Below are 17,901 nucleotides of genomic sequence, written 5' to 3' on the forward strand. Positions count from 1 at the left end.
GCATAAAGAATCCAGCCAGCAAGTGAACGATAAAGTGCCTACTGACGCCAGTGGCAGCCATTGTGTAGAAGTGAGACAACTAGTGACGCCCCACGTCGACGAAATGGTAGGTGACTTGAGCCATTTTGTTTCCTTGAGCGAGCTCACATTAAAGCATACTAGCGTGACCTCAAAATGACCGACAAAAAGATTCAAATTGTTTGCCTCTACCGAACGATTAACGCAATTCGCGACCGTTCGCTAAAACAACTGAAATTTGCCAAGGATTTTTCTGCGGAAAATGGGGATCTCGATGAGTTGGAGGAAAGACTTTCCGTTATTGAAGATATACGTTCACAGTTTCGCGATGCCCGTTCGAAGCTTTACAGTTTGGTTAAGGACGATGACGTTACCGAACTCAACGAACATGGTGAGGAAATTGAGGATACCCTCGACAGTGCACGGTTTCAAATACGTCGTCATGTGAAGCAAGCCAGACCTCCAACAAACAGTTCCGTGAAACAAGAATCCGATTCTCATTCCTCAAAATCCAAATTGCCCGACATTCCGCTTCCCAAATTTGACGGTCATTATGAAAACTGGATCTACTTTCGGGATCAGTTTAATTCAATTATCTATCGTCGTGAGAATTTGGACGATTTCGAACGCTTGCACTATCTACGAATGTGTCTGTGTGGGGAAGCAAGAAACTTGCAATGCAACGAAGAGACTTTTTCCTCTCTCTGGGATGCATTGACCCGTCGCTACGAAAACAAGCGATGGTTAATCGAAAAACATTTGGGTGATTTGTTCAAGATTCCCTCTCTGACGTCCGAAAATGCTGCAGGTTTGCGAACAATGCTAGATAGTTTTCTGAAGCACATTCGAGCTTTGAATGCCCTTGGAATTACACTGGATAAAATGTCCGAATTGGTTTTCGGCCAAATGGTGATGATGCGTCTTCACCCACGAACTCGTCGGGAGTATGAAGCAGAAATCGGAGAAAGTGAAATTCCATCGTGGAAGGAATTAGTAGATTTTTTGGGAAACCACTGCCGTATGCTGGAGAATTTGGAATGTATGAACAAAAGTTGTGCCCCTGTTACTGCCAATCGTACGTCGAAACCTTCCAGCTCTGCTTCTGGTCCTCGATCGTCGTCATCGAATCGTGCATTCGCTGCAACTACTACTCGTGAGCGCAGCAAAATCAGTTGTTTCTTGTGTCGTCAAAACCATTACATCAACCAGTGTGAAGGTTTCTTGAAGCTGACTCCTCCACAACGTATCGAGAAGGCGAAAGTGCTCAACCTTTGCTTCAACTGTTTGTCCAACAACCACACGTCGAGTCAATGCAATCGAAGTTTGTGTCGAACCTGCCAGAAGAAACACCATACATTGCTGCATTTGGAAACCAAACAATCATTTTCCGTAGTCCCGAGGGAGAATGTACCGATTGAACAACCCAAAGGTCAACGTGAACAACCGATGCCATCCGAACCTCCTGTGTCGAATACCACCGTTTCCCAAACTTGTCGTTCCATTCCGATTCATCGTCAAATTTTGCTCAATACTGCCGTCGTCTACGTCGAAGATTACCACAAGAAGTTACATAAGGTCCGAGTGCTCTTGGATTCTGGATCCATGGTCAACTTTATTACCGAAGACTGCGTTCAGCGGCTTGGGCTGAGAAAAACCAAGGGAGATGTACATGTTTCTGGGGTCTGCGGTAAAACTTCTGCTGTCCAGTACAAGGTTCACGCTACGATTCGTTCTACCACCTCCAGGTACGAGACCGAAATCGAATGTCTGGTTACTAAGCGGATAACAGCAGATCTTCCTCTCGAAGGTTTTGAGGTAGATACCTTGATGATTCCTGAAAATCTAATTTTGGCGGATCCATCTTTCAACATCCCAAATAAAATTGATGTTTTGATTGGTATGGATGTATACACGAAGATCTTGGAGAACAACCGGGTTCCTCTGCTAAATGGTAGCCCTGTTATGCAACAAACGTTTTTTGGTTGGGTGATTGGTGGAAAAGTGGAAGTCAAGAAGCCACTAGTTTCTGATTTGGTCACAAACGAGGATCTGGATGAATTGCTGAAGCGTTTCTGGGAAGTGGAAGATTGTGGTACTGAATCGAAGTGTACGACTTAAGAAGATCAAGCAGAACAACATTTCATCGAGACTCACCGTCGTCAGGAGGATGGTCGATACGTGGTGGAATTACCCTTCAAGCAAGGCTGTCCTAATCTTGGTGATTCGAAGCAGATGGCATTGAAACGACTTCAAGCCCTAGACAGGAGACTAAGCAAAAATTGGCTGCTGGCTGGAGATTACGAGGACTTCATTAATGAATACATCAGTCTAGGGCATATGGTGGAGGTTGGTCCTTTGGAAACTTACGTATCTGAACCTGGACACGATTACTTCCTTCCTCACCATGCAGTCGAGAAGCCGGACAGTAGCACGACAAAATGCCGCGTTGTTTTTGACGGATCAGCGTTATCTAGCAACGGAAAATCACTGAACGATAACCTGCTCGTTGGACCGGTGATACAATCCAAACTAAATGAAATATCGATGAAGTTCCGAGTTCCGAAGATTGCGTTTACGGCAGACGTTGGTAAAATGTATCGACAGGTATTAACTGCAGATAAGCATCAACAATTTCAACTTGTTCTGTGGACACCCAAGGAAATAAGAAATCCAATCGTGTATCGACTTACAACGGTGACTTACGGACTAGCGAGTGCACCATTCCAAGCGGTTCGAGCAGTGAAGCAACTTTGTATCGACGAAGCAGCACGTTTTCCTTGGGCGGCGAAGGTTGTAGCTGAAGATTCGTACATTGATGACGTTTTAACAGGAGCAGAAACACTCGATCAAGCGATCCAGCTGAAAGATGAGATCATCGGACTTTTTGGAAGCGGCAAATTCGAGCTTCACAAGTGGTGCTCGAACAGCAGTGAATTTCTGAAAACCCTCCCTCAGGACAGCATTGAGAAGAAATTGCTGGTTGGTGAGAAACAATCGGTTAAGGCTCTTGGAATTGTTTGGAAACCTGACGAAGATGTTTTCATGTTTAACGTTGATTCCATCATCGTCGGCAAATCGGAGACTACGAAGCAGGATATATTATCGAGCATCTCAAAGTTCTTCGATCCAATTGGCTTGGCTGGGCCAGTAATCATCGTGGTGAAACTCATCATGCAAGGCTTGTGGAAGAAGGAGAAAAATTGGGATGAGGATGCTGACAAAGAAGACATCGAAAAATGGGCAGATTTCAAGTCGCAGTTGGAGTGTCTACGAGAGGTCAAGGTGAGGCGTTGCATTCTGCCATTTGCATCGGTCTCCATCCAAATCCATGGTTTTTGTGATGCATCAAACTACGCCTACGGTGCGTGCATCTATCTGAGGTCCACTAAAGAAAACGGTCAGGTCAATGTATCGCTAGTATGCTCAAAGTCACGTGTGGCCCCTATCAAGAAATCCACAAACCCAAAAAAATCGCAGCCTGATCTTACAATACCCAGGCTGGAATTATGTGGTGCTCTGCTCTTAGCTCAATTAGTCACTGCTACCATTAAATCATTAAACATTTCTACGGATCAAACTGTACTCTGGTGCGATTCTACAATCGCTCTTGTCGCTCGATTGGATCAATCGACGTCCAGAACAACTCAAGCTATTTGTGGCAAATCGTGTCACAAAGATCCAGGCGTTGACATCGACTATGGAGTGGCGTCACGTAGGCACCAACGACAACCCAGCGGACATCATATCGAGAGGATTGATGCCAAAGGATCTCCAAAATTCATCTTTGTGGTGGAATGGTCCCGAGTTCCTGTCAAGTACTGAAGCTGTGTGGCCACAGGAGTTCCAAGATCCTGAAGAAATCTCTGAAATTCGAGTAGCTGTCAACCTTAGTGTCGAGCAACCCATTGAATCATTCCCTGTATTCGTGAACATCAGCTCTTATCGACGAATGGTTCGTGTTATGGTATGGATACAGAGATTCATCAGTATCCTGAAGAAGCAGCCTGAAGTTCCGAGAACAGAGGAGATAAGTAATGCGGAGAAGACAGCCGCCTTACAACAGTTGATGAACTTAGTGCAGGGGGAGGCCTACCCCGAGCTGATCCACCAGTTGCAGCAAGGAAAGGTGATCGACTCAAAGCACAAACTGATCAACCTTTCACCATTTATCGACAAGCATGGAGTTTTACGTGTCGGTGGTAGACTGCGGAACAAAAACTGTAATTTCGACATGAAGCATCAGTGCATACTACCTCCGTACCACAAATTTACGGAAGCCGTCATTCGTGAGTATCATCGTGAAAACCTACATTCCGGCAACCAGCTAACTCTGTCGATGATTCGGGACACATTCTGGATTGAGCGTGGTAAGACTTCTGTAAAACGATTCGTCTGTCTACGATGCTTTCGTCACAAGCCGAAACAACTGCAACAGTACATGGGCGACCTACCATTGGACCGGGTAGAGTTAGTCTACCCTTTCTACAACACAGGGGTGGATTTTTGTGGACCGGTGTACCTGAAGCCAACAATTCGATCAACGACCCGTGCGAAGTCATATATTTGCGTATTTGTGTGCCAAGCAACAAAGGCAATTCATCTGGAGTTAGTAGGATCCCTGACTTCAGTTGCTTTCATCGCTGCGCTACAAAGGTTTGTGTCCCGACGAGGAAAGTGTGCCAAGCTAATGTCCGACAATGCGACTAATTTTGTTGGAGCAAACAACAACCTAAAGGAACTGCACGAACTCTTCAACTCGCAGCCCTTCCAGCGGAAACTACAAGAATTTGTCGAAGAAAAGACCATTAAGTGGATCTACATTCCTCCTCGTGCGCCATCGTTTGGAGGTTTGTGGGAAGCTGGAGTCAGATCGCTGAAGTACCATCTAAGTCGAACCCTTGGTGAAGCGATACTGACTTACGAGGAAATGACCACAGTGTTGACGAGAATAGAGGCAACATTAAATTCCAGACCACTTTGTTCATTATCGGACGACCCTACCGATTATAACGCCCTGACGCCTAGTCATTTCTTAATCTTCCGACCACTCAACGCTATTGCTGAACCTGACTTGACTGATGAAAACATGCACACCCTGTCCCGATGGAATCGAATCACACAATATGTTCAGCATTTTTGGAGCAGATGGAACGTGGATTACATCAATCAACTCCAACAACGATCGAAATGGCACACCAAGGTTCCAGTGAGAGCAGGACAGCTAGTGATAGTACGAGAAGACAACGTTCCTCCTCAACAATGGTTACTGGGGCGAATTGAGCAACTTTTTCCTGGTAACGATAACATCGTTAGAGTCGTGACAGTGAGAACAGCCCGAGGTGTCTACAAGCGGTCGGTTTCACGACTTAGTATGCTGCCGATCAAGGACAACCAACCGCAAGAATCAAGCAACTTGAATCAATAACAGTGAAGGCGAAGTCCCGAGAAGTTTCGATAAGTCCACAGTACCGATGGTAATAAGGTGTTGAAAGCTCCCTTTCAACGGGGGGAGAATGTACGAGACGCAATCAACTAGTCCCGAGCGAGTCGACCTATTTCCAGCGTAGCAACATCCATTGACGACCACTGATGAAGAACATCGAATATGACTAATCAAAATTAGACGAGTTACGCGGAATAAAGATGAGTATATGATTAGACAGATAAAAGGCTAGTAATTTCCCACTAACCCAACCTATATAAGCTAGGGAAATTAACATTCTGGAGCTTCTTGCTTATAAAAACTCGCTCAAATATAGTTGGTAAAGAAAACTACAGTAAACGTTAAACTAATTGTCCCGAGTAAAAAAGTGTTCCGAGAATAAACGGTGTTGAATGTTTCGATAAAAATTAAGTGTTTCGATTTGCGCGAGAGAAAACCAAATCTCTCTTCATCTATCCGGGAAACAGTTACCTATAGAAAAAATACAGTCCACTTATCATCGTTCCCAACAAGCACTTATTCAGCATTCAATGCGAGTCCTCACGATCCTGCAGTATCGGAGGCAATGTCTACACCCAACCGGGGGATGTAAGATTCGCTTACAATTATGTGGGATTCATCATCAGAGGATGTTAGTGGAGACCGCCTGAACCGAGGATGCGATATACCTAGCTGCGGTCCAATGCAAGAAAATTGGAGACCGAAAATGTGGAGTGTATTAGTGAGGGCAATGAATTATGTCGAAAAAAAAAATTGGAAAAAGGTTGCCGACTGGACTCGAACCACGAACGTTGCGATTATCAGACCTGTGCTTTCTCCACTGCTCTCTCCATGCTTCTGAAAATGGATAGCCTAAAAGCAAACACCAAGCGCTCATTTCCTCTCATACTCGGTTTCGTATGCTTTTTCTGCTGGAGAGATTCGAGGCAAGTGTGTGCGTCGTTCTACAATGTTATACGTAAAAAGCTTACTGGTATAGTCGAAAGCGTAGAAAGAACACGAAACAAAAAAGGCAAAAAACTATTACATCGCCTGGTAGGTCAACTTCTAACATTCGCTGCGATGTTCATGAACAGAAGATGATAGGAAATGAATCTAACATTCATTGTAATAATTTTTTGGCTTGCGTGAATTGAATCCCTAAATCCTAAATCTAGCAAAATCTTTGTTGAAAGAGTGACGGAAGATAACTGTCGGTTTAAAAAATCTCCCGCTCAGCTTCCTATCGCTTTTCATGGAGGAATTTCTTTTCCTCCAGCGCTTTCTCCTTTGTGCTTTGCTCCTGCTGCAACTGGTCTAGGGATTCCTCCAGACTGACCTCATTGGTACTGTTCCAGATTCGGATCCGGCATCGCACTATTCTTTCTGCTAGGTGGTTTCTTTGGGACAGACTTCTTGGTTCCATTTGGCACCTTCAGCATATTTGTGCATTTCTTGTTGTCTTACCAGTACAACTATAATGGACCATATCATCTACGTGGTCATGGCCTTCACAAAGCGTACAGTTTCGATCGCTTTTCTGTTCTTCACTCAACGGTGGTGTTAATCCCTCTGAAATTTTGAGGTTATATCCAATGTTGTTCTTCAAGAATGTTCGGATTAATGAAAGCAACTTCCTCAGAGCAGTCTCGTTATGGACAGCTTGAAGCTGAAATAGGTTTTATTATAAGCATTAAGATTGGATTAGATTTTTGACGTAGGACTATGTCTTTAATTTCTATACTGGGGGCAGTGATGCAAATTATCATGACACTCACGTGACACTCGTCTTCGCATCAACTGACTATCGCTGACAGATCGTTTTGTCACTCAGTGAGAGTTAGAGCCATGGCAAACAACAATCACCAGCAATGGTCGCTGCTCACAAGCATAACGTTACACCCGCTGCTGATGATGAAAAGCACAACAAAAACAGTGAAGAATTCTGCAGTACGATGATGAGAAAAAGCGAAGCGACAGAAGAAAATGAAAACAATTCCTACGCATTCCAAGTTCGTCTCGACAGGCGCGACTGTGTGAGTTACAAACAAAGCAGGCAACATGAAACGGAAGCTGTTGGGCTCACTCACCAACACACTCAAATAAGCAAGCAAAGCAGCAACTGCTTCAAAAAGAGCACAGATGAGTGTCGTGATTGTCGGGAATGACCAGATCGGTGATGGATCACAACAGAAGACGACATTCACCAGTTGCTTTTTACTTCTTTCGTCAACTTGATGGATGGTCATGGAGAGAGCTTCGACGAGCACATTGATAGGAATGTACAAAGCGTTACTACCATCAGCTGTTTGGCGACCGTCAGAAAAAATTCAGAATGGAACGAAAAATCCCAAACACGGACGCCACAATAGAGCGCAAATCGAAAAAAACGACACATGGCGCATGCTCACATGAGCGAGCTCAATGCTGGGTTGTTCTCATCATTTCACCAATGAAAGGATGGGAGGAGGATGCTTTCGAGCAACGGACGGATAAGCGTCGGATACGACGTATGAGTGGAACAGCACGCATCGCACTAATACAAAGACGGCGCAGTGTTGCCGCATTATTTCCATTTTCAATATGTATATTCACAGTAATTTTTTTTTTAATCTGTTTCTGGCTGACAATAATCTGTTTAAATTCTATAGTATGATCTTATTGCAGATTGTCGTAAATATACTTTCATTTCATTTGAATTTCAGAAATAGTTTGTTCATAGCTTAGAATCTTGAAGAATGACTTAAGTTTGCTTTCTAAGGAATTAATATATTCAAAAGGCCTTAAATCGTGAATATAGATTTTTTGAGGGACTTTTATCTTTTCTAAAAGTCCTCAAAATCAGAAATAAAGTTCCAGCAATGAGAGACAAACCGGAAAAAAATTAATGAAGAAACAATCACATTTTGGTAATATTTGAATTTTACATGCCGAGATTTCGAAAATCTTTCTCAGGTCATTTGTTTTTTTTTTTATTCAAGAATTAAATATTTATAAAGTATTCGTTGTTAAGTGTCATTTTCTCAAATTAATTTAATCAAACCAAATTTCAACTCTATTTGGCAGATCAAAAGGAATTTGAATTTGCTAGCTGTTGCTCGAACCTTTATACTTAAGTGTTATTAGTATTTTTTGTGAAAAACTTCGGGATGGTTTCATGTATATTTCTCTATTTGCAATCGTGTTCATATGTTTTATCAACTTTATTGTATTTTGTCACATCACATAACTCTAATTTGGATGAGTTGGTTGGAAATGCTAACATGAAGCTTTTAGTGTGATAATTTATTAGCTAGAGAATGATATTAAGAAGAGGGTAGGTGGAAAGTTCCGTTAGAGTACGGCAGTATGAAAATTGAATAGAAGTTGAAAATGAGCGAAGGGCCATTAATGCGACAGTTTTTAAAGATAGACGCACATCTTTTGCCTAACCCGTACGATGTTCGCGGAGACTTGAAGTATGTCTCCAAGTCTACAGGCAAAAAATGTGCGTCCCTCTTTTGCTCATAAACTGATTGCGGCTGTGGAATAGTTCTAGTGACGTTTCAATCACTACCTAAAGCCCCACGTTGCGAGAGCATTTCCAGTCGATGGTGTGTTATAATGCAATTCTTCTTTACCCAACTATTGTGTTGCTCCTCTCGTCATGACCAATGGCCCTTCGCTCATTTTCAACTTCTATTCAATTTTCATACTGCCGTACTCTAGCGGAACTATCCACCTTCCCTCTTCTTAATATCATTCTCTAGCTAATAAATTATCACACTAAAAGCTTCATGTTAGCATTTCCAACCAACTCTGAAAATCGCTAACTTCGCGTATGATGTAACATAAAAACACTTTGAATGTCTTATTTGGATGTTTGGTAGAATTGTATAGAATATTCTTAATCTCTGATATTACGCTAGTCAAATATCAAAATATCCAGTTGACTCTTCGACTCACAAACTGTAATCAATCAGCTTGTGGGTTGTTAAAACGGTTTGTTTACCGATTCGACAAATTAAAAAAAAATAGTACCTGTCATCATGTTATATGGTTAATTAAATAATAAAAATGATAAACTAATGTCTCTTCTAACCAATCTGAGTCCCTTCTTAGCAATCAGAAATCAGAACATCTAAGTTCTAATCTAATTAACAAAGATAATAAAATAAAAAGTGAAAATTGGTATTTGGTTAGTTGCTTGTACCTACTCAAAAGGAAGAAAGGATTTTTTATTGATATTAAATGATATAATCCAGAGTTGAACAAATATTCCACTAATTTGAAAAATCTGTATATTTAAAGAAATCTGTAATCTGTGAATACAGATATATGTATCTTTTGTTTTTTGAAAAATCTGTATCATTACAGATAAATCGGTAAGCACGGAAAAAAGAATCACTGATTAATCATCCCCACTAAAACATTCATAATCAGCCATGGTACGTTAAGTTTCTGAACGGTTCTGCTCGGTTCATCGAAGGAATGCAAAGTAAAGCGAAAACGGATGGAATCGGAATACATTGACAACGCCCATTGCAATGGTGTTCTAGCTTACTAAAAAAAAAAAAAAAACGTTGCTAGAATGAAGTATGCATGCATCTATGCTATAGGTGTTAAGTATAACTATTTTTCGATGAACTTCATCGGATTAATTATCTATCGAGAAAATGGTATGCTTTTTTAAATTTGCTGCATGGCTTAACAAAGCCAATCATGCAAATCCTTGTGCGATTTTTTTTTTATTCGAACTAAACTTCCTCCACTTTTTTCGTCATTTGCTTTTCCAGATGGGTGTAGCACAAAAAAAAAGGCATTTCCGTTCATAACCGAAAGCATAAAACCCATCTCTAATCGTACCCATACATCCGGGGAAAAAGGATCGAACCGAGTTCAAACTGTCTGCCCTTGTTCGGGCAGCCTTCGTTTATGCTTGAACTTTGTACCTAGATCGGTTCTCCCAAAAGCAGAGCCATAAAATCTCATCAAACTCGTCCGTTAGGAAATTACGCTTCGATTCGCTTGGGAACTTCAGCTCAAAAAGACTGGAAATAGGAACACAAATCAAAACATATGGTGCTCCTCTAACGTGGCCGAGGGAAACAGACAAGGTTTAGCTCGGAAGAGGTCTTCATTTTTTGAATGCAGCCCAAACAACAATGGGACCAAACGTTTGGTGGCTAACGCCAACATGCAAACCGACGGACGGCGGCCAGAATTGGTCTTGCTACAAGGGAACAAAATGCTTTGATCCTTTTGAGGTTGGTTGTGATTGCAGATGTAGCCTCGAAAACGATGCTATCAATACAAATGGATATAAAGCCACGGTTTGGTCAGATTGATACTTTCCGGGAAAATTAATCGGTGTAAACCAACAATGACCAATGACACAAATGTTTACACTGACTTGGAGGGTGTTAACTATTGATTTGATCCGAAGCAGTAAGTTATCAGTTATTTTTATTTTCCAACATTATGTCTGAATCCTAATATTTCATGCGAGCTTTCAATCAAATTCACATTGGTTAGAAGACAAAAGAAGACAATCCCTGTAAGGAAGAATTTCGGCGGTCCCTTGTAAACAAACCGGTTTGAGCCATGCTGAGTTCAAACACCGGACATGTGTCCACTGAATGCCGATGCTCACGACGACGATGACAAAGACGACTACAGCCGTTCTACAAACAAAGCCATTCCTGATGACTCTATACCTAAACTTTCGTTCGATAATTTGTTTAAAGGGCCATCACAGGGTCGCTGCTTTCAAAGTGATCAGTCTTAGAGAATCCTTTGTAAACAATGCCGTGCACTACTAGTTGTTTGCACCATTATCTGTTTGAGTTTCTCAGCAATTTAAACAATCTAGGCTTTCCTTTGCAAACAATCAAACAACCCCGGGGCACGTTGCTTTCGGAAGCGCGATATCACTGTACAAATCATATTGAAACCATAATTGGTTTGCCCAGCTGATCCTACGTGTACAGAACCCGAGCCCGAACAACACCCCAGCAGTAGCGTTAAAGCCATCGCACGTTTTCGGAATTCGCTACAAATTGAAAAGATAAGCCAAGCTTTCCGTAAAATCGGCGAGCGCGACAAACGCGAAAAGTAAATAGCTGTTATTTCCAATTTTTGGTGCGCCTTTTCACGAGCCCATGGCGGAAGCTCCGTTTAAATGTGGAAATTAAATTAAACGCTCTACGAGGTGGTTGGTGACGGAGGCGTTGCTGGAGCTCTGAGAGAAAGCTCCCTGGAAAATAACCTACTCCTCCCCCATTGTCGTTTGGCGGAAGCAAACTGACTACCGAATAATTCAGGAAAATTTATTGAATTATAGCCGGATTTAACACCGCTCCGGGGTTGAGAGTTTTGTCACACGATGTGCGTCGCTCGCCAGCACGGAAGAAGACGAATGGAAGCGTTTCCAGTGACGTAGGGCTACCGTTCACTGGGGAGGGATTCAAGGGGACAGAAGCTTGTTAGACAGAATCACTGTGCGCATTTGGAACCTTACAGTACGACATGCGTATGACACATAACATTATCAAAGTAAATGTCAACCTTCTCCAGAGCGAATATACAAACATTGGCTTTTGATTGTCTGCTCAAGTCAATTGACAAAACTGTAAAAATTATTCATCGCAAATAGAAGTTGATAAATATCTAAAAGTAAATAAAGAAATGTGCTACAGAACCGGTTTGATTTTGGGAACAAAACTGTTCAACACCACGCCACAATCGAATGGTTTTAAAAATACTATAATTAGCCATTTATACTCTTTACTGAGAACACAGTTTTTTTTCTATCGGATTATTTAGCTTCGATTCCCAGTCTTATTTGCAAATCCTTGAAATATTCGCATAACCCATTGAAATATTCGCAACATGTCGTCCTCTATGAATGGAGTGGCCAACCTATGAACCAATAGTTAAGCATGAGCATGATTGACCACCCTTGGATGCTACTCCGTTATTGCCAGATCAAATGATCCAACAAGGTGCAAAAACTGGTGATCTCCACACTCTATAATAGACAATACCAACGCCGGCCATGTCAGACTGCAGATCAATGAACCATTTAGTCAAGTCTATATTTTACACACATGGCGCTGTTTCATAAGTAATAAGTAATACAAATTCTCATATAAAAATTTGTAACAGTTGAAATAATAGATTTTAATGCATATTCGAAACGACGAAAAAAGTTGACGACAACCTAAAGACATTATTCATGGACTGTCGGGGACTTGGGCTACAATATGGTGAGTTGACAGCCTGTAAAGACCGGAATACCTAGCTCTGGTCCTCACAAGTTCCTACCTCACGCCTCTCCGAGTCATATGAGAACAGAAGACTACCAGCTGAAACGCGGTAACCATAGAATGGTGATAGAGGAAATCCTTCATTCAGAGCTGTGCACGATGGTCCCCCGGCGGGGCAGGCCCAACAAGCCACCCTGGAAAAAACATAAAGTTGCAAATACTGAAGAAAGAAATACGGATCGGAACAATAGGCACAGACCTACGCGATGAAATAAGGACTACGATTGGAAACTCGGAACATAGAAGTGCAGACTTGTGTGTACGCAATGAGAAGTCACCACCAACGTTTTTGCAGCAAAGTACACTTCTGCGTTGAAAATAATCCCTTAAAATAGTGTTCACTCAAGCCAGACAAATAAAAATATTAATCTTCAGAGTTCTATCATTACTAGCGTGTTGATATGATCGGTCAAGTCAGACCAAAATGTGAATTTTTCATGTGATTTTGAGAAAAACGAATTTAAAGTTGGCTGTTCAATATTGTGTCTTATGTAATGGGAAAAATCATTTGACCGTTTTCTCGTGCTACTCTAATTTTTCAAATCTGGCTGAAAAATTGAAATGTAGCTGAGGGAATTCTTGATCTTACGATATCATTAACTCATTTTTTGTTTTTATTTTGCTACTTAGTCCCTTCTGACTTAAGGCCGACCATATGATCTTGTGTAGTATAGTGCTGTTTTACATTCAAAATCGTCCATTTATTTTTTACTGGTCTGAGTAAAAGTATTCTGAGGGATTCTGAGTTTAATTTGGTGCAAATGCGCAATAACTTGTTTATTTTTCCACCAAATGGGCTGAAAGCTTCAGAGGCTTCCAAAAAATGTGTTTTAGAAGATTTCCGCATAAGGACTTGTTGAAGGACACATAGTTCCACAGATATTCCGGTATTATTTGGGTGCTAACATGCTAACGGTATCCCAACTACCGTAAGGTTGCCATCCACCGCTCACGTAGCCTTCCTTTACCTTCCTTTAGCATCCTTTCGACAAGCAATTGCGTCTTCCTAGGATCATTAGTGGTGATCTTACGGTGATTCCAGTATATCTCTGGAACCATGAGTTGAGTCTGCTTGAATCTATACTAGAAGATATTTCTGGAACCATCTAAAAACTTTACCCCATTTCAAAATCCACATGTGCAAAGGGCCACAAGTCTTCTGTGAACAAACCCTTGCAGTCCCTTGTCACCCGACAACATCACTTATGATGGGACCGCGAGAGTCAAAGCATGCGAAACAGCGCACGGCGATGGCGCCCTGAGAGAGCGCATTGAGATGTTTCAATGAAACAGTCGCATGTGATTGAATACATGCGTCGCATTGAGAGAGTAATGCGATGAGACAAACAAAAATTGAAACGCTCGAATTTGTTGAGAGCGTGTTGCTTGTCGCGCGCATCGTTCTGGTCTCTCTTTTGTACAATAATGTAGCACACCATGGATTTGAGAGTCATGCGACGCTCCGTCTCACAGCTCGCTGTCGCATTTGTGTACGCGTGAGATTTCCGGAAGCCTGCATAGAACTGCAAATCGCTCGGCTTCCCGGGCTGCGATAGGTTAATCTATGACGAACTTCAACCACGCAACTTCGAAGTCGTAGCACTGCAGGAACTTTGCTGGATGGGACAAAAGGTATAGAAAAGCGGTTATCGAGCGGCTACTTTCTACCAGAGCTGTGAGACCACCAACGAGCTGGGAACCGGCTTTGTAGTGCTGTGTAAGATGCGTCAACGCGGTTGGCATCCGATCAACGCGAGGATGTGCAAGGTGATGATTAAGGGCCATTTCTTCAACTACAGCATCATCAACGTGCACTGCCCACACGAAGGGAGACCCGACGACGAGGAGAAAAAGCGTTCTATGCGCAGCTGGATCAGGTGTACGACGGCTGTTCGCAATGGGACGTCAAAATCGCCATCAGCGACATGAACGCTCAGGTAGGACGGGAGGCAATGTATAGACCGGCAATCTGGCCAAACAACCTGCATGCCGTATCGCACAACAACGGCCAACGATGCGTGAACTTTGCAGCCTCTCGGGGTATGGTAGTTCGAAGTACCTTTTTTGCCCAGGAATACGCGCAGCAGCTGAAAGTTGCACTACCCACGGAAGAGCAGCTTGGCGCAGCTTGGCGCAGCTTGGCGCAGCTTGGCGCAGCTTGGCGCAGCTTGGCGCAGCTTGGCGCAGCTTGGCGCAGCTTGGCGCAGCTTGGCGCAGCTTGGCGCAGCTTGGCGCAGCTTCTCTCGAAGATAGCTGGAGGGACATCCGTTCCGCCATAGGTAGTACTGCTGCAGTGGTACTGCGATCCCGGACCGAAGTAATGACTGGTTTGACGGCGAATGCAAACTGTTAGTAGAGGAGAAGAATGCAGCACGGGCGAGAATGCTGCAACACCGCACGAGATTGAATGTGGAGCGATACAAACAAGCGCGGAACAGACAAAACTCGGTTTTCCGAAGGAAGTAGCATCAGAAGACCAAGATCGCAAGGCGATGGCAAATCTGTACCACGTAAACGACACATGCAAGTTCTACGAGAAGCTAAATAGTTCGCGCAAAGGCTACGTGCCGCAAGCCGATATGTGCAAGGACATGAACGGTAACCTTCTCACGAACGAGTGTGAGGTGATTGAGAGATGGAAGCAGTACTATGATGAGCACCTCAACGGTGAAGCAGCAGAAAACGAAGGTGGCACGGCAACAGACCTTGGAGCACGCGCAGAAGACAACAGACTACCGGTTCCTGATCTTCAATAAGTTGAGGAGGAGATCGGTCGGTTGAAGAACAACAAAGCAACTGGTGTAGATCAACTACCAAGTGAGCTATTAAAATACGGTGGTGAAGCACTGGCGCTGCACTGGGTAATTGCCAAGATTTGGGAGGAGGAGATATTACCGGAGGAGTGGATGGAAAGTGTCGTATGCCCAATCTACAAAAAGGGCGAGAAGTTGGATTGCTGCAACTACCGCGCGATCACACTGCTGAGCGCCACCTACAAGGTACTCTCCCAAATTCTATGCCGCCGCCTGTCACCATTTGCAAGAGAGTTCGTGGGGCAATACCAGGCGAGATTCATAGGTGCCCGCGCTACCACGGACCAAATTTTCGCGATTCGGCAGGTTCTGCAGAAATGCCGCGAATACAACGTGCCCACACATCATTTGTTCATCGATTTCAAATCCGCATACGACACAATCGATCGAGATCAGCTATGGCAGATTATGCACGAGTACGGATTTCCGGACAAACTGACGCGATTGGTCAAGGCGACGATGGATCGAGTGATGTGCGTTGTTCGAGTATCGGGGACACTCTCGAGTCCCTTTGAATCTCGACGGGGGCTACGGCAAGGTGATGGACTTTCGTTTCTGCTATTCAACATCGCGTTAGAAGGTGTGATCAGAAGAGCTGGGATAGACACGAGTGGCACGATCTTCAGGAAGTCCATCCAGCTTATTGGCTTCGCCGATGACATCGACATCGTGGCACGGAACTTTGAGACGATGGCGGAAACGTACATCAGACTGAAAGCTGAAGCTAGACGGATTGGACTTGCCATCAACGCATCAAAGACAAAATACATGAAAGGAGGAGGTTCTAGGAAAGACAATGTTAGCCTCCCACCCCGAGTTCAGATTGACGGTGACGAAATCGAGGTGGTCGATGAGTTCGTGTATTTGGGCTCACTGATGACCGCCGAAAACGATACCAGCAGAGAAATTCAAAGACGCATTATGGCAGGGAATCGTGCCTACTTTGGACTCTGGACGCTCAGGTCGAATAAAATTCGCCTCCGCACGAAGTTGACTGTCTACAATACCTGGACTATGCTCGTGGAGGACCAACGCGCCCTTGGTGTTTTCTAACAGAAGGTGTTGCGTACCATCTACGGTGGAGTGCAGATGGATGACGGAACGTGGAGGAAGCGAATGAACCACGAATTGCACCAGTTGCTGGGAGAACCATCCATCGTCCACATTGCAAAAAATGGGCGTCTACGGTGAACGTGCCCGGTAAGTATGCCGCACGACGACCCAATGAAAATGGTCCTAGAAAGCGACCCAACAGGAACAAGAAGAAAAGGCAAGGGGGATCGATCAAGTAGAAGGTGACCTGCGAACCCTTCGCAGACTACAAGGCTAGCGAAGTGTGGCCATGGATCGAGAAGAGTGGAGACGACTTCTTCGGACAGCAGAGGACAACAAGGCCTTAGCTTGATTGGTAAGTAAAAGTACGGGGACTTCAACCTGTACTTGGTTTTTGGTGGGTTGGTGGACTGTATGGGAAGTCTCAACATAACAGGGCTAGCTGGTTTGGAGTCTTTGGGCGCGGGTGCGCCATTGTTGTTCTTTCTTCCGTGTGGTTTTGTTGCGTAGTTCTCAAACTTCATCCGCTGTAATATACTTTAATCACATGATGACTTAATTGCAAAAAACACAAACTACAGTAATTTATTGGATTTGATACAAATTACTATACATTGTTTAACTAAAACTATTTACAAATGGACATTGAATTATAAATTAACATTAAACAAATTAACAGGCCAGTCCTTCTGGACTCTGTTGTGGCTTTCCGTGCACTGAAGCGAGGTCGTCAGCTAAACTACCTCGTAGGCCTAACCGTTCGTTGAGATGCTGCGTTGATAGTCCCGAAGAGAAGATATGTACTCTCGTGATGTGGTGATGAAAAGTGAAGTGGATTCGGATGGTTTGCCATAATCGTCAGAATATTCCTCAAACTCTGTCGTTTATTTTTATTCTTCATTTAAAGAATAAAAATAAACGGCAAAGGTAAAGAATGATCCAGACGATTGTGACAAATGACGAATTTCACGCTAACTCGACAAATGGTTGGCAGCACCCTCTCTGATGTCAATGAAACTTTGTAAGTGTACAGATTTCGTCTACTTTAGCAACTCTGCATACTTATTTCCTTAAAAAAGTCTAGAACAACATTTGGAAAGGGCTGAACTTTTTTGTCATAATTTTCTCCAAAAAATTATAGCTCAATAAAGTCAAGTCCTACAAAAATGTTGCCAAAAGATAATTTGTAGAGAAATAAATGAGCTTTCGTAAAAAAAAATATAAACAACTTAAAGTCTTTGTTCTACACTGTAAAAAATAATTTTTAAAGCTCAAAAATGAGATTTCT

General features: G+C 43.1%; 2 protein-coding genes across 2 annotated transcripts in view; one reads left to right on the forward strand and one right to left on the reverse strand.

Annotated features, from left to right (window-relative positions):
- The window catches only part of LOC135709864 (uncharacterized), a 949,216-nt gene that overhangs the window by 753,316 nt on the left and 177,999 nt on the right, over positions 1 to 17,901 (reverse strand). The gene's annotated exons all lie outside the window — the stretch shown is intronic.
- LOC135709908 (uncharacterized) lies at positions 175 to 2,136 on the forward strand. Its single transcript, XM_065232354.1, has one exon. The coding sequence runs from the start codon at positions 175 to 177 to the stop codon at positions 2,134 to 2,136; it is 1,962 nt and encodes a 653-aa protein (XP_065088426.1).

This window comes from Ochlerotatus camptorhynchus, unplaced genomic scaffold, assembly GCF_037179485.1.
Source record: "Ochlerotatus camptorhynchus isolate MF236.1 unplaced genomic scaffold, CSIRO-AGI_Acam_v1.1 ptg000367l, whole genome shotgun sequence".
Classification (NCBI taxonomy): domain Eukaryota; kingdom Metazoa; phylum Arthropoda; class Insecta; order Diptera; family Culicidae; genus Ochlerotatus; species Ochlerotatus camptorhynchus.

Excerpts from the sequence above, each read along its gene's own strand:
- LOC135709908 (XM_065232354.1), top strand. The coding sequence starts at position 175 with ATGACCGACAAAAAGATTCAAATTGTTTGCCTCTACCGAACGATTAAC.